General features: G+C 51.9%; 1 protein-coding gene across 1 annotated transcript in view; it reads right to left on the bottom strand.

Annotated features, from left to right (window-relative positions):
* SPTB (spectrin beta, erythrocytic) overlaps positions 1 to 17,429 on the bottom strand; it is a 63,502-nt gene that overhangs the window by 23,359 nt on the left and 22,714 nt on the right. The window contains 13 exon segments of the mRNA XM_021701335.2: positions 355 to 444; positions 847 to 1,053; positions 1,412 to 1,675; positions 2,958 to 3,104; positions 4,496 to 4,586; positions 4,698 to 4,900; positions 6,084 to 6,840; positions 10,485 to 10,622; positions 11,697 to 12,567; positions 13,495 to 13,645; positions 14,563 to 14,865; positions 15,562 to 15,720; positions 16,361 to 16,478. Coding sequence (XP_021557010.1) covers positions 355 to 444; positions 847 to 1,053; positions 1,412 to 1,675; positions 2,958 to 3,104; positions 4,496 to 4,586; positions 4,698 to 4,900; positions 6,084 to 6,840; positions 10,485 to 10,622; positions 11,697 to 12,567; positions 13,495 to 13,645; positions 14,563 to 14,865; positions 15,562 to 15,720; positions 16,361 to 16,478 — 3,499 coding nt within the window.

The raw sequence follows: 17,429 nt of genomic DNA, 5'->3' as shown, positions 1-17,429 counted from the left end.
GAGCTAATGGGCTTCCTTTCAGGGAGGCCATGGATACAGAAGCGATAAAGCACATGACATCCCAGGCCAGGGTGCTGCACTCACCGAGGCTCCGATGGGTCTGAATGGCTCCAAATCCCGAAGCATCTGGACACCCCCCTACCAGCACTGGCCCTGCCATGGACTTCCCAGAATTCTCTCTGCCATCACCAAAGCTGCTCTTTTTACGGGATCTGGGGGCCCCACAGCTACCAACAAGAACAATAATCTGCTGGTGCTGGCCTTCTGCAGGTCAGGGGTGGGCATTCCACCCTGCGCAGGGCAGGGGCAGGGAGGGGGCAGGTGGGGGGACTAACCAGGTGAAGCAGGACTCACCTGATTCTTCTTCATTAACAGCTGCACAGTTTGCAGATTCGTGCCATAGTCGGCTGACTGGGCCAGCGGCAGCCTCTCTTCCACCCAGAGCTATAGAGACCAGAAGGCAGGGGTCAGCTGGTGACAGTCGTGGCCACCCTCTTCCAAGCACTCACCCTGGGTCAGACAGAGCTCTCTCCTGTCCCCATTTTACAGATGGGGACACACAGATATTTTGAATTGAGGTTCCAAATAACTTGCTTCTGGTCATACAAGGGGAAGGTAATATAGGTGGATCTTGAACCCAAGTCTGTCTGTCCCAAAGTCTGTGACTGAGTTACTGTCCAAAAAGCACTGGCTTCACTTTCATATTTAATGTAATCATCACAACAGCTCTGCGATCAGGAGGTGAGAGGACCAGATATGTGCTAAGAACCACCCTGGGCGGCAGCCAGTCATCCTGATGGCAGCTGCCGGCTCAGCCCCTGGGGGTGAGGTCTGCGGCCAACTCACTGTCTCATCCTCTAAGTCCCTGCTGATCTGCAGCTTGGCTCGGGATGATTCCAGCTGCTTCTTCCTCCTCTCCAGGGGCTCCAGGAGGTCCAGGAACCGCCTCTCGATGCTCATGTCTGTGTCTCCTGCCTCCTCTCCCAGTGAGGGCACCTGGGCAAGCAGCTCCCCCAGCTCCTCTTTCCGCACGTTCACTTGGTCCTCCACACGCTGGGACACAAGGGGACAGAGTCTGTTAGTAACAGCCTTGGCACCTGGGTAGTCCCATGTCCTCTTCATCATCCGTACCCTATCCATCCTTAAAGGCCCAGCCTCCCCCAAGAAGTCTCCCTGGATGCCCCCACTCATCCTTCCCGTAAGTGCCTGTCCTATACTTCTCGTGCATGCTTTATTTTTAACCCAGGATCCCTCTCTTACCCACTGCAAAGGAGTAGGAGACGGGTTATGAACCAGGAGACATTTTTGCTCCAGCCCAGCTCAGAGGAACAGAAGGAGTACTTTCAGGTTTCAGATTTGCTCCCCCAGATCTCCTAGTCCAACATTCCCAGTCTACAACCCACTCACGTGCCTTCAGCTTAGCCAACATCCGGTTGACGCTGGTCAGGTCCTTGCCCGGGTCATCAGACCGCAGCTGGTCCTCCATAGCGCTGATCCACTTGTTGAGGTCAGCGTGGGTCTGTGAGCGCAGGTAGGAGCTCCTGGCAGCTGAGAGGTGCTGGGCCCTCTCCTGGGTGGTGGCCTGAAGCTCATCCCAGAGCCGGTGCAAATCTTCCAGCCTCTGGGACACCAGGGCTCTATACTGGGTCTTCTCCTCCATCAGCTGCTTTCCTTCCTGCGTGGGGAAGCAGGAGGGCTCACCTCTGAGGCCCGGCAGCCTTGAAGCAGCCCTGCTCCATGGGGTTGCCGGGGGTTCACCGAGGGGAGATCACGGAGGCGCAGAATCTGCCTAGAACTCAGGTGAGGCTCCACTGAAAGACTCTGCACCCTCAGAGTTATTTGCAGGAGAAGGTGGGACAGGGAGGGGTGTGTTTGGGGCAAAGGACTCAGGGAGACTGTAGTATGGGCAGTTCTTGCAGGCCAGGATCAGCTGATGTTAAATTATTTTTTAATTAAAAAAAAAAAAAGATTCAAGATCCATCCAGGTACAGCCAGCATGGAAGGGCCTCCACTCTCTCAACTGTCTTCCCAGAGGCTGTGCACTAGCCTTTGGTGAGATCTTTTCGTTACTGGGTTTGTCTTACTGGGTTTTCACCTGCATAAATGTACCCTTTCAGGTGGATACAGTATGATATGACTTGGGCCTAGGAATATATGTTGCTAATAACAATCAATATTTACTGGATGCCCCATAAGTGCCAAGTACTATGTATGCTAAGTGCTTTAATGTCCACAATACCCTTGGGTAGGTACTGTTATTATCCCCATTTTTCAGATGAAGAAACGGAGGCCCAGGGAGGTTGAGGAGTCAGACAGTCTGGTTCAGAGTCTGCACCTTCGACCACTATGGATGTTGCCCCGTGTGGACCCTACGCCTGCTTCTTCCTGGACAGCCACAGCAGGGAGGAGCAAAGGTAAGGGATTCCCGGATTGAACGCCAGCTACATTTTGACTTGGGCCCTGGAGCAGGCCTGTTATAAGGGGGTCATCCTTTTAGGGTCCCCCATCTATGAGGGGTGTGAATGACCACTCCCTGGGGGTCTTGCCCATCCAAATGATGAGGGCCCATGGTCCCCTGGACCACTCTGCTCATCTGCCATATCCCCCTGCCCTCGGGCAGGACAGTGCTGGGGCCCTGGTGAGGATAATGGGAGGCACACGAACATAACTGGTGTCCTGGGGGCAGCAGAGGCTGAGGCACTCCCTCAGGTATCCTCAGGGTCTGGACTGTCTCCAGACTCAGGTGCCCTAGAGGACGCACCACTTCTGACCAGGCCTGACAGGACTGGATAAATCAGGAGCTCTGAAGGCTGGACTACTAATTAGAGAAGTTTTTCACTTGCAGGTTCTGTACTGTCCAGTAAGGTTCAGACGGTGCCTATGCCCCGCGTGAAGCCCCATTCAGGCACGCACATCTGAGCAGAGAGCCCCTGGCACTCACCACTCGCCTCACTTACCGCATCAATGCTGTCTAGCCACCCCTGGTGGGAAGCCAGGTCTGCCATAAATGCCTGGTGCTTTGCCCACTTGTTTTGCAGGTTTCTTGCATCGTCATAGGAGACATCCTGAGATGTTAGCAGCTTGTCATTGATCCAGAGAGTGAGCTGTGGACAGAAAGAGGGAGTCCAACAGTCTCTGAGTGGACCTCTTTGGCCAGGGGCTCGGGGCAGGACCTGCTGCCCACCTCTGGCTGCAGAAGGCGGCCCAGGGGAGGAAGTATGAATACAGCAGAGTACTACTCTCCAAAACTCTGGGTCCCTAACTCTCAGCACAAGCAACTTCATCTATGTTGTTTCAGGGCTAAAATATCAGCCCCTGAGTGTCTTCTCATACGCTCTAGCCGAGTGTATGCAGTGTGACACCAAGGATATTTATGCTTCTCTCCATTTTTCCAGGACCTAGGACAGGGCCTGGCCTACTGTAAGAAGTGAGTGTTTACTGGATGGATAGATAAATCCACCCTTTGGCAGTAAGGTGAGAAATCATTAATAAACACAGAGAAAATGTTATCTGAGGAAGAAGCCAAGGGCAGAACCTGTAATTAACAATGAGGGAAGAACTCTGATGAACATCCAATGTTTCCAAGATGACCTGGCGGCATACCAAGCCTGGATGGTGCCAAGGGCAGAGGCAGATGAAAACAAAGTTGTTTGGGCTGAGAGGAAAGGGGTATGAGGACGGGAGAGAGAAAGAAGTCAGAGAAAGCACCATTCCACACAGAAGTACCACTCACGGAGGGACTCAGGAGTGCAGGTTAAAAACCTTCCTTGCACAACTCACCCCAGGCTGAGCAAGGGCCTTCTGAGTCAGCTCTCCAACTGGGAGGCTTGTTGAAAACGCTGCTCTCTCTCTCTCACCCCTTGAGGTTCTGATTCATCTGGGCCTGAGTGGGGCCCAGGACTTTGCATTTAACAAGGGCCAGGACTGGCTTCATAATTTGCAGGGGCCCAGTGTAAAATGGAAATGCTCAAAATTATTAAGAATTTCAAGATGGCAACCACAGAGCATTAAACCAAGCATGGGGCCCTAGATGAACGCACAGGCGGGCTGTCCTTGAAGCCAGCCTTGATCAGGGCCCTAGGGGACTCTTTATATAGATAGCCCTCAGGCCACTCTTTGAGAAACCCTGCCCTGGAGTAGGCAAATTAAAATTTATAGATTTGGGGAAAAAAATAATAGAACCAAAGATTCTAGAGGATGACCTCTAGAAACCCAGAGTTTCCCTCATGAAATTCCAGACTCCCAACTTAGAAAGGATCCCTGTGGACTTCCATTCCCTTCCTTTCCCTTCCCCTTCCCTCCCTTATTTTTTTAGTAGTCTCTACACCCAATGCGGTGCTCAAACCCATGATCCCGAGATCAAGAGCTGCACACTCCTCTGACTGAGCCAGCCAGGTGTTTCCCCCGGCCTGCCCCGATGAACTTTCGACCTCTAGGGCACTTTGCTCCTAGAAGGGAACCTCCTGCAAAGTGTCCTGCCTTGCTGGAGCCTTACCTCCTGGCAGTTCTGGAGGAAGTGCTGGAGCTCCAAGTTGTCTTTCAGAATGACGGAAGTTTCCTCAGCCTTCTCCTTGTTTTTCCTGTGCCTGGAAGGGAAGCCGGAAGCTGTCATCACCACAGGGCTGCGCCCGGGTACCTTGAACACCACCACCAGCCCTACCTGGGTCTGGCCCCGTGACCTTGGGGGCAGAGAATACCTGTCCTTGATCAGCTGCACCTTCTCCAGGATCTTGTCTGAGTAGAGGTTTTCTTCAGCTATCAGCTTGTTTCCAGAGTCCACAGGACTCAAGACCTTATCCTGGTTGTTCTCCATAGACACCAAGAAATCCTCAAACTTCCGGATCCCAACCTCTGCAGCTTCTAGGGAGTCTGGGGGCTCCAAGTGAGCCAGAGTATATTCCTGTTGAAGCAAGTTTCCAGACAAGGCATGAAGACAAGCTGGGAAGGCAATGAGGGCACCTGCCAAGCACAAGCACCCCGTACAGCCATCTGGGCTACAGCATGAATGGTGCTCCCTGGAGCTGTACAAGGAAGAGGCACCCTAGGCCTTGCCCCCATCCCCACCCCAGAGGCACCCAATTAACAGTGAGCCTAAAGCCATATGGAAGGGTAATGGCTCAGGGGAAAATTCACCCTTCCAGGCTGTAACTGACCCAAGAACAAGGCATAGTTTAGGAAACAGGGCTGGAAAAGGCATGTGATAAGGAAGAAAGAGGATTTCCCCCCAATTCATGGCTGGAGAGAGTCCCCAAAATGTAGAATTTGAGGAGAAAGGGGAACCCTCCTACACTGTTGGTGGGAATGCAAGCTGGTGCAGCCACTCTGAAGAACAGTTTGGAGGTTCCTCACCAAGTTAAAAATAGAACTACCCTACGATCCAGCAATTGCATTACTAGGTATTTACACAAAGGATACAAAAATACAGGTTTGAAGGGGTACATGCACCCCAATGTTTATAGCAGCAATGTCCACAATAGCCAAACTATGGAAAGAACCCAGATGTCCATCGACAGATGAATGGATAAAGAAGATGTGATACACACACACACACACACACACACACACACACACACACAATGGAATATTACTCAGCCATCAACAACAATGAAATCTAGCCATTTGTAACACTGTGGATAGATCTAGAGGGTATTATGCTAAGCAAAATAAGTCAGTCAGAGAAAGACAAATACCATAAGATCTCACTCATATGTGGAATTTAAGAAAGAAAACAGATGAATGTATGGGAAGGGGGGAAAGAAAAAAAGGAGAGAGGGAAATAAGCCATAAGAGACTCTTACCGATAAGAACTGAGGGTTGATGGAGGAAGGGGGATGGGGGATGGGCTAAATGGATGATGGGGATGAAAGAGGGCACTCGCTTGGATGAGCACTGGGTGTTGTATGTAAGTGATGAGTCACTGAATTCTACTCCTGAAACCAATATTGCATTGTATGTTAACTATTTAAATTTGAAAAAAGGTAGAATTTGGTCTCTGAGGACATTCATGGATTCACCAGTGCTATTGCCCTAAGAGACAAACTCCCCACCCCCACCCCCCACCAGCCCTGTATGCCTCTCCCTACCTGATTGCTGAGGATGGCTTCAGCTTGCTTGGCATCTCTCTGGAACTCCCGGAAGCCGAGGCACTGGGCAAGGGAGTGGTTGCGGCTCTCCCACATCCGGCACAGGGCATCCCAGCCAGCATCCAGGCCCTCCAGCCTCTGGCCCAGGAGCAGGTACTCGGGGTCCGTCTGATCACGGATCACATTCTCCCCGGATACCTTGACATTCTGGAAGATCTCTTGGTGCCTGTCAATGTCGTCTTTGATGGCCACGTGCTGCTGTAGGAGCTGCTCGGCCTCCGGGAGGGACTCAGGCATGTCCTCGGAGGCCACGGCCTTCTGGGCCATGGACAGCCAGGCCTGGAAGTCATCCATATTCTGCAGGAAGGCCTGGAGCTGGCTGGCTTCCCCCAGCGAGGCTTCCTGCTCCAGCAGGGCTTCCTGCAACTCCTGCCACAGCTTCTCCACACATGCCTGCCGCTGGCCGATGTCCTCTCCCTGCTCGGGGTGTGAGGCCATCAGCTGCTGTGACTCACGCTCCAGGGCACCCACCCGGTCCCGGATGGCGGCCACGTCGCGCTCCAGCCCTGACAGCTTCCGCTGGATGGCAATGATGCCCGCCAGGTCCTGGCCCAGTTCCTTAGTGGCCTGCACCACCTGCATCTTGTCCTCAATCCACTTGCTAGTCTCTTCACAGTCCACGCAGTAGTTACGCACCCGGAGGGCTGCGTTCACTGCCTCCCGCCGGTCTGACACTATGGTCTGGAATGCCTGCCACCTGCCAAGGGGGACACGGAGACACCCTCTTTCGTAACACTTCCCACAGGGCCTCCCTACACAGATTCCCACCAGAGTCTCTCCCCATAGATCTTGCACCCTAAAAAAATCGTCTACCCAACACACTGTGATGAGTAAAATTCATTTATCCAATTTTACCCAAGACAATATAAACTGCCAATCAGATCTTTCCATCAGCCGGGGGCGAGCAGTGATGTGATTCCAACCATAAGTAAAGACACCAAAATGACTCTTAGCTTGGCTCTGTATGTAGTCAAATTTTGGACAAACATAAAACTTGCCCAGATTTTTTGAAATGCTGAAAATAATTAGAAAGCTTACATTTATCGACTTAAAGACAGTATCAGGACATAGGGTCCCAGTGGCCCTAGAAGAACCATACAAATGCCCAAGACCATGTTCAAAGTACCCAAGGCCTAAAAATGTCACCTTGGCTCTAAAGGGAAAGAGGCCTTATGAAGGAGGAGGAGGAGGGGGAAGGGAGAAGCTGGGGTTATAACTGAAATGGATAGCATAACCTTAACCTTCAGATGCAGTGCTGGCATGGAAATGGGAAATATGCAAAGGTCTGGCACATGCTCTGGGGTCTGGGGTTGGTCGGCAGCTTCCAATCAGCCTCTTCTAAAGAGCTGTACCTCAGCCTGGGCCGAGACCACCAGGGACCCTTTCCATGGACCCAAGCTGACTCATTCCGAGTGACATGTAATATGTAAGTAACATGTAAGCACCTAAGAGTGTGCTGACCGCTCATTTGCTGAGCCATTCTTTCCTGAACACCCACAAGGTATAAGCATTATGTTAGCTGTTGGGAGGATGTAGTCATAGCTAGACTTTGCATTATGGAGTGTATGATTTAGAGAGAAATTAAGACAAGCTCACAAACTAACTGTAGTATAAAGTGCTATGTATACAGCACACACCAGGCAGAGAGGATGAAGGGAGCTGTGAGGGTGACAAGGGTGATGGGGGCAGGTCTCGTGGCGGCCATCGGAGCGGGATCTCAATGAGCACCTCTCTGCCACTGTAGTGATCTATTTAAGGATGGGGCCCTGAGTATCTCACCCTTCTAGGTCTTTCCTGGTGTGGCCTCACTGCAGCCACCAGCAAAGGCTACAGAGAGGACGGACTGGGAATTAAGTCTGGTTCCCCCTGCTGCACTGTCTCCAAGATAAAAGAAGTTGATAGAACCACTCCAGTCAGCCCTGACCAGGCCATGTCAGAACCTCAGGTTTGGTCCTGGGCCCAAGATTATTGAAAAAAAAAAAATGTTGGTCTGAGGGTTCTAGAGGGGAAGGGGGTGGGAGGATGGGTTAGCCTGGTGATGGGAATTAAAGAGGGCATGTTCTGCATGGAGCACTGGGTGTTATACGCAAACAATGAATCATGGAACACTACATCAGAAACTAATGATGTAATGTATGGTGATTAACATAACATAATAAAAAAAAATGTTGGTCAACTGGAATGCATACTGTGGAAGGTAATCACTTATTCAGTAAGTGTTTGAATGACTCGTATGTGCCAAGCTTGGCAGAAGATATTTCAGTCTTGTCCCTGTTCACTCATTCACTAAGCATTTATCATGCAACCATCATGTGCCTTGTGCCACGCACTGTTCTAGGCTCTAGGGAGGTAGCAACAAACAAAGCAAAGTGCTTGCTCTCATTTGAGTGGGTAGAGACAAATAAATAAGTCCATAATTCATCCAAGTGGTGACAAGTGCAATGAAAAAAATAAAGCAAGGTAACAAGATAGGGGCACAGTGGCTGGGTGGGAAGGAGGCAGTGATGTTTTCAACCGGCTCAGTGAAGACTGCTCCAATAAGCTGACATGTGAGCTGAGATCTTAATAATGTAAAGAAGGAGGCATGTGGCTATCTAAGAAAAGAATATTCCAAACAGAGGAAAGCTCAGACAATTATGTGCTTGATGCTCAAAGCACTGTGGGCAGTAGATAAAGATATTACTCTTCATTTGCTTATAGTCTAGTAGGAAAGTTCTTCAGGATAGAAGTCATTATAATACAAGGTAGAATGTAAAGCTCTAAACCAGTACAAAGGAGGGAAAGAAAGTTTTTCATCTTGGACACAGGGAGAAAGAGGAACCTGAATGGACCAAAGGAGGGGTCTGGTGGACAGAACAGTGGAGGCTCGGAGGCAGGACTTCGGGCAAAGGTGAAGAATGACTGTTGTTCTAAAAAATATTTGAAGAGCTATCACATGGAGGAAGAATCAGAATCAGTTTTGTTCTCTCTAAAGGGCAGGGCCGGAACCAATGTGTACAAATTGCAAGGAGGGAGATTTCCATTCAATAGGAGGTCAAACCTTTTAACCAAAAGGAGTTGCCTCTGTATGGGATGGGCTGCACCGTGAACAGGTGAGCTCCCCACCCCTGGAAGTGTTTGTATGAGACACAGCAGTCTGGGGGTATTTGGCTGGACTCGATGACTTCTCAGGTACGTTTCAACTCTCAAGAAAACCATCTTAGCGTTTCATGGCCCCGGTTCTCTCTCACCGAAGGATGGCAAGTGCCTTGATGTATTTCACTTAGGATGGTACAAAGCTTAGGGATCTGTAAAGATCGTTCTCTGACTATAGCTCATTAAGGCAACAGATAGATAGCTAACAAGTTTCTCCTGCCTTGCACATGCACACACTCACATGCACACTCACACACACACAACATACTCCCCCCCCCATTACCTCCAAGCCTAAAGAAGAACAAAGAGACATCTTCCCCTTCTGCATAAACCTCAGATTACAGAGGAATCTTCTGAACTACAGTACCCATCTCTGGATGCTGAGATCATCAGCCCCGTTCTAGTGGCTCTGAAGTATCCTTATCACCCTCCTGCCTCCTGCTGGGCCCCCATCAGAGTCTCTACTGTGCTGACCCCCCTTTCTTCCCCCCACACAATGGGGTCTTGCCTAACTCCACCTCCCAGATTGCTTCAGGCAGAGCAAGGCTCAGACACAAGTATGGGGAAAGGAGCTGGGGCAGCGGGGAGCTGGTGAACACGTGGTATTGTGTGCACGGGGCCCCGGGTAACAAACAGGAACACAGAAGTGTGTGCTGTCCTCAGAGATCCTTGGGGAACTCATGGCAATTACACCTCAGACTGAAAGCACCCCCTCTCCAAAGGCTCCTCAGGGCCTGTTTTTTGTTCCAGCCACAAAGTGTGCTCAAGGCTTCCTGCTAATTCTCCTCTGCATTCAAGCCAGCCTCATTATCGATGCTGCATTTTGGCACAGGCTGGAGCTTTCTTTTATGGACAGTACTTAAGAGCTCTCAGAAAGCAATTTTTCCAGCCTACGAATGTCTGGGGAAATGTGGCCTGAGTAGCACACGGCCTGATTCTAACTATGCGTGCACTCAGAGCAGCTCCTCCATCCCCCAGGAGATGCCCCCCAAGCCCGACAGCATTCACCACTCTGTTCACCATGCAGGGCCTTCCACCTTGCTGCTAGCGCTCCAGAGTCAGAAGGAGACAGGTTGAGAAAGACAGGAGCTCGGAGGGGACAAACTGGCAGTGCACAGCAGGCGTCCTGACGTAGGGGTCACACCCCAGGAGTTGTCAGTTGTCGAGAGAAGGCGCCCTCAGCCCCCAGCCCTACCCACGCCCCACCTGTCATTCAGGTGGTCCTGGTACTGTTTCACTTCCCCACTGCGAGGGTGGCCGCTGTCTACCAGGCTATTGGCAGCGAGGTTCACGCCGTCAATCTGCGTCATCAAGGTCTTCATCTCCTGGTCCAGGATGTCAAACCTGATATGGACAGAGAAGATGACTGGGGAGGAAGCATGGGCACTTTGCCTACCACCCAGTCTCTGGAATGTGGAGCTCTTGCTTTCTCCTTCCATCTCCAGAATACATTTGACTAGGGAAGGGGGCGGAAAGGAAAAAGATACGCTGACATACCCTATTTTCTGGTTCATGGGTCCAATTTCATGGTTTAGCATTTCTTGGACCAGGCTAGTAAAGGGCTGGTTGCTTACTCCATGGGCCACTGGCTCAATGGAAAGGTACAAGGGAACGAAGAGGTGTGTCTGGGGAGAGGGGGGTGTTGATCACCTCAGAGAACACCCGCCATACCTCCACAGCCACAGCTGCTGCCCTTGGGCCCTAATTCCGCTGCCTTGACCCTGCCCTGAAGGATCCCCTCCCCAGCCAGGTGCTCTGTCCCTGGGTAGGAGAAGAGGACGCTGCCAGGGGCCAGGGTATAGTTCTGAAAGTGGACCCTTCCCTCCGGCAGCCTGGGCCCACCTCAGCATGCTCTAGGGAGTGTCCTCTCATGCTCCTCAACTCTCTAGTTCTGTACTTAAGAGGGCCACGTGAATGGGGTGCACGCTCCCCCATGCCACAGCATGGACACAATCAGAGTACTGGAAAAGAGCAGGCCTTGTAGCCCAGGGCTTTGCAAACTGGTCCCTAGGGTCCTTCGGGGTTCTGTGGCTGAGGGGCTGCCATGGAAAGCGAGAGCTGGTGGGGTTCTGACTTCTCACCTCCTACTTCACTAAATGGTTCTGCTTTCCTCTGTGTTCTATGTTAGGGGTTCTGTCTACAATTCATTTGAACAAAGACTGCTATGGCTGAAAAGGAATTGAATAACTGGACTAGAAAGGTCCCCTACTTATTTTAAGGAAGGCCCCACGGGGTAAAGGACCCAAAGTCACAGAGCCTGATTGAAACCCATGGCTCTGGTGCATGGCCTTAGCCATAAAGGGCATCCCATCACCTCTCAAAGAGAACCTTGCTGATCTAGAGGTGGATCCCCCCTCGGCGGGGATGGAGTGCAGGCCATAGCGGAGGGAGGGGAGGAAGACAAAGTCAGGCTCTGACCTGTGCTGTGCCACCTCCAGGTCCTCCAGTGTGTCTGGGATCTCCATCTGGGCTAGCCACTTCTCCTTCTCCCCCATCCACAGCTCACAGGCGTCCGTCTCCCCAAACACCGTGTACAGGTCCAGGGCGTCCTGTAGCCTCTGCCGACGCAGGTCTGCCTGGGCCACCACCTGCTGGTAGAGCTCCCGGAGGGCCTGCAGCCGGTTGGTCACATCTGGGGAATCCCGAAACTCTTGGGGGAAGCCCTGGGCCTGCTGTTCCAGATGCTCCATCACCCCGCGGCTCTCCTCCAGCTCCGCCAGGAAGTCCTTGTGCTTCTTCCCCAGGGCCCGCGTGGCCCCCTCATCCTGCCCCACGTCTTCGCCTGAGAGCAGCCGGTGGGCATCTTGCAGCCAGGCCTTCAGGTCATCAGCGTCACCCTGGAACTGGAAGAAGTTCTCAGCGTCCTGGAGGTTCTTCTTGCGAAAGGCAGCCAGCTCCTTCAGCTGGTCCCACTGGGCGGACACCTCCTTGATTCGGGCCTCAATCTGCGGGTGCCCAAACTGCTTACGTGCCACCATGCCCTCTGCCTCCTGGAAGATCTGCTCCAGGTGGGTGTCCAGCCCTCGGAGCTCATCCTCAAAGGCCTTGTGCTTGCGCTGTAAGATGAGCACGCTCGTCAGGTCTTTGCCATAGTCCAGGGAAGAGTAGATCTGCTCCTTCTCCTTGATCCAGCTCTCGGCCTCATCCATCTCCCAGAAGAACTTCCAGAGCCGCTTAGACTGCTCTAGCTGGGCCTTCCGCCCAGCTGCCATGTTGCTCAGCTCCTCAAAGCACTGCTCCAGGTGGCTGACCCGGTCCTGGATAACCTGGGGGTCACAAGGCTGGTATCCTGGGAGGAATGAAAGAAGGGAAGACAAAAGAGGTAAGGGCTTTGCTTGTGGGCAAGCTTCAGGTCAGTTGCCAGGCTAAAACCACATGATCTAGAACCTGCCATCCTATGGGGGCTTTGCGGTTGCATATGGGGGGGGGGGCAGTTGCTCAGAGGGCAGGTCAGGTTCTTTATAATTCGTTACCACTAACACTTCATGAATAAGTTGGGTCAGCTCTCAGGAGAAATGCACAACAAGAAATTATTTTTTTTAAAAGGCCCAGACACCAGGGCACCTCGATGGCACAGCTGGTTAAGCGTCCGACTCTTGGTTTCAGCTCAGGGTCGTGAGATTGAGCCCCATGTCGGGCTATGTGCTTCACACAAAGTCTGCTTAAAACTCTTTCCCTCTCCCTCTGTCCCTCCTCTCTCTCTCAAATAAATAAATTAATCTTAAAAATAAAAAATAAAATAAAATAAAATAAAAAGGCCCAGATACAAATTTCAAGATGACTCTTCAAGGAGGCAACAGGGTCTTTTATTTAAGACCCAAAGCTAGAGGGGCGCCTGGCTGGCTCAATTGCAAGAGTGTGGGACTCTTGATCTCCAGGTCATGAGTTTGAGCCCCACACTGGGTGTAGAGATTACTTAAATAAAATTTTATTTTTTTAAAAAAGACCCAAAGCTAGAAACCTAAATTGTCTCTGTTGTATCTTGAACAAGCAGAGTAAATGAAAGGCAGATGATGCGTTATTGGTGCTTATAAACACCTTCTGAGTATAGATCACCCAAGCAGCTGCCTGCTCTCTGGAGAATTCTACTATCCTTCAAGGTTCTTTCTGGCACCATCAGTGGAGGGAAGAAGCGGAATTCTAAAGCTAGGAGACTTATCCAAGCTGGGGTGCTAGAACGCTGAGCCAGAGGCTGGAGAGACAGCTGCGGCCTCACCTTTCTCCTCAGTGAACTGCAGCGTGGCTGCAGTGATGGTCTTCACTTTGTCCCCTTGGATGGCGATGTCAGCTTCCATCAGCTTGTGCTTCTGTAGCAAGTCCTCGACCTCCAACAAGTGCTTCCCGAACTCGGCAGATAAGAGGTGAGCCTGGCAAAGAGGAAAGACCAGGTAGAGCGGACGAGGAGAGCTGAAGACATACCTGCGAGGAGAAGAGACCCTTCCGAAGGGAGTGTCCATTGTATCTGGGCCAGGAAGTCAGATGCAGCTGGAAATGGGCACTGCTCAGCACGGGAGCTATAGGGCAGGACTTCCTACTGGGAGTGCTTTTCAGAGTCAGGCATGGAACGTTTTTCAGAAGCTCAAGCCTCACACTCGATCTCCTGCATCTGTCTCAAGGTTTGGGGCCTGGGCATGTGCATTTTTAGAAAGCTCTGTGGCCGGTCTGCTGGGCATCCTTGATGAGACGTAGAGGGAGAGGAGATTCCGACTTCTTGGTTGCCCCTATGCTGGGAGGTCTGGATTCTTTTTTTTTTTTAAAGATTTTTATTTATTTATTGAGAGAGAGAGAGAGAGCATGAGAGAGAGGAGGGTCAGAGAGAGAAGCAGACCCGCTGCTGAGCAGGGAGCCCGATGCGGGACTCGATCCTGGGACTCCAGGATCATGACCTGAACCGAAGGCAGTCGCTTAACCAACTGAGCCACCCAGGCGCCCAAGGAGGTCTGGATTCTAACCAGACTCAAACTGTGATTACTCAGAGCCTGATTTTCCCGGTTCCTGATTCCTGTCTATCATTTCTAGGTCCTGTAGTTGGCATCTGTGCTACCGTGAACCTAAGATGTCTTGATCACCCGAAATACAGAGGACCCGGGCTGGTGACTTGTCTGGAGCAGAGGGAACCAGGCAGGGGGAGCAGCCAGGCACCGTACTGCCTCAGTTTCTCCATTCTGGCTCAGGGTCGTGCTTGGCTGGGAGGCATCTAAGGAAGCAGAGCTAATGGCACCGCCCGCACCAAGGCGGGCCGGGGGGGGGGGGCGCGGGGGATGGGCAGCCTCCAAGGGCCCACCTTGATCTCGTCCATCCAGTCGATGCTGTGCAGCATGTCCTGGAAGAGTTTCTGCAGGGCCAGGGTCATCTCGAGCCTCTGGCGCCGGGACCTCAGCAGCTCCTGCAGGTAGCTCCATAGGCGCAGGATGTTGTCCTTGCGGGCAGTGATGCGCTTCTGGTCATGGTAATTCTCCTGTTCCAGCTCCTGGGCCAGGTCCTCCAGGGCCTTCACCCGCTCCTCATAAGCGGCTGTGTCGGTCTCGATGGCCTCGTGCTTCTTTTTGGCGGCCTCCACGGCTGCCAGGTCAAACCCAAAGTTATCCTGGCCCCCAGGGAGAAAAGCGGGCGACTTAGTTGGGCCGCCCTGGCTAGTCCCCTCAAACACAGAGAAACGGCGGTCCCTTCAGAACCACCGCTCGCTGGGAAAGCCCAGTCCCAAGGAGCCCGGTCTGCTGCCTTTTTCAGCCGATCTTATCAGAGCCAAGTTCCAAAGACCAAATGTCTTCCAAGAACCTTTAAAAGCAGCTCATAATGTTATTCCCTGTGCCCTTCCACGGCCTGCTGGTGCCCGCCACCCTGCCTGGGAGGGACGTGCCCGACTGTGGGCGGGAAGGCGCTGCTCCTAACTCAGGAGCCCTGCAGCTGTAAACAGACAGCTCACCCCCACGCCTTCGAGTCTGCACGCACACTCTCCAATCCTCGCAGAACACTGGCTTCGCCCCGCCTGGACATTTGAGTCCAAACTCTAAGTGGGAAGCAACAGATGCTCTTATGGAGCATCAGCCCTCGGGTCAATTTTTAGCTAGTGAAATCTGACGCCCTAGAGGCCAGAGTCCACGGAGAGTTCTTCCTCAAATGTGAATCCGAATCTACCCAGTCCTGGGGAGCAGGGCTGCAAGGCCTGTGGAGAGGCTTATCCTGCTGCCACCGAAAGGCCAGCTGAGTCTGCAGCCCAGTTGCCTGCTGGCGGCTCTGGAAGGCTTCTGCCTCCTGCCATGCCCAGGGTGTCTCCCACTACCTGAGCCACGAGGCGCTGGTTTTCATTGAGCCACGTCTCTCTCATGGCGGCCTTTCGGTCAAAGCGCCGGGCTACCTGTTCCAGCTTCTCTTGCCGAATGAGCTCGTTTCTCAGGGCCAGCTCCCGCTGATACTCAGCCTCCTCCAGGCTTTCCCAAGCCTGTGTGGGGGATAGAGGGGAATTCTTGGGGCACAGGGGAACACCTGGATTTGGGGGCTCCGTCTCTTTCACCCAACACTGAGTGATTTCAGGAATCTAGGCAGAGCCTAAAGTTCAGTAAATCTTTTGGCTACCAAAGATTTGGGGAGCACTGGTCCTGACCCCCCAGTTCCCGCCTCCCCTAAACCTGCCTTAGACTCTTGGCCTAATGTTACTTGTCTCTGTGGGTGTTCAGTACGTTCTCACTGACTCAATGGCTACTTTCATTCTGCTAGAACGTCCAAGTGGTGCTAAGCCTCCAAATCTCTCAAATATCGGAAGGCATTTCCCTTCTGTCACAAGCAGTTAATATTCATTCCATAGTCAGAAAAACTCAAGAATGTATAGAGACTAAGCTATAAAACTGGCCCCAAAATGGACTCTGGGCATCTGAGCAAGGGGCTGAGCTAATGGGCAGTGGCTGGTGTCAGACCTCTCAGAACTAGGTTCAGAGGGTACCCCCAAATAGCCAGCATGTGTAGTTAGTTAATACCACAACAGCAAGTGGCTTGGTTTAACCCTGTCCAGTAACCATTTTCTGCCCCCTTGTCAGAAACTCAGCCAACCCGCTCGCTATGTATAATGGAAAACACTGCGGTACCCGGTTGATGTCAGACACCAGCTTCCCGTCGTGAGGGGTATACACTTTCTGATTGTTGGCTCTCATCCGGGACTGGATGGTAAAAAGTAGGACTTCCAGATTCCCCTTCTCCTGGAACCTGTTGTGAAAGCAGAGGTAGGGAGATTAGTGTCGAGGTCTCCATGGCCAATTTTTTTGCTTAAGTCAACATGGAAGCCTGGCATTTGGAGCTTGGATAGTGAAACATATTCTCCTTAAAAACAAAAGGTAAAGAGGATATCTGGGTCAACTTACCTGTTAAAACATCTATCATACTCACCAACTGTGATCTACTAGGGGTGAGTCTTTAAAATACAAACCAGAAAAAACACAACAGCCACCACAGTGTTTGCTTATCATCTGCTTCCACAGGGGAATGGCTAACTGGAGCATTCTAGTAATTCCTGCAGATACCAAGAGTTTTACCAGTAGACACAAAGAAAGCTCTTCCCTGTTCTGCGAATGACGAAGGCTCTGACTAGCTCTTTTGTCAGTTTTTTATTGACGAGCCACGAACACCTTAGAAGTAGCATTATTCACATAGGAACGTATTGTACTGAAAGCAACCTTCACCTGAGTACTAATGAGCCAGCCCTCCAGACAAGTCCTAAAGGGCCGCTGCTTCTGCGGGGAGAGGAAAGACTGTGCTCCAGAAAGAGAGCAGGTGTAGATGAGAACTGGCAGCAGGGTGACCATCTAGAGCCCGGGGGCTCAGCTAAGGGAACTGCATACTTTTACATTTCCTCATGGACACCGGTATCTACCTACTTCTTCATCCTCCACGTAGCAGCCAAAGATGGGCTGTCAACCAGGTCCCCACCCTGAGGCCAGCCTGACAGAGCTGACCACTCACAGTTGTTTAAAGACGGCTGGGGCCCAGAGCACCATCCACTCGGCCAAGAGATAGCACCCCTGTGGTGCTCGGCTTGAGAAAAGCCCAGGGGAGGTTATCTGTACTGAATTTAGGACTTTAAAAGTGGGTTAGTGTCAGGCCAGAAATGCGATACTTGTTTATAGTACATTCTAGACTCTGTGTCTCACCTTTCCCTGT

This window comes from Neomonachus schauinslandi, chromosome 9 (assembly GCF_002201575.2).
Source record: "Neomonachus schauinslandi chromosome 9, ASM220157v2, whole genome shotgun sequence".
Lineage (NCBI taxonomy): Eukaryota > Metazoa > Chordata > Mammalia > Carnivora > Phocidae > Neomonachus > Neomonachus schauinslandi.
The sequence above is the reverse complement of the archived record's forward strand: the minus strand, read 5'-3'. Positions and strand labels throughout refer to the sequence as shown.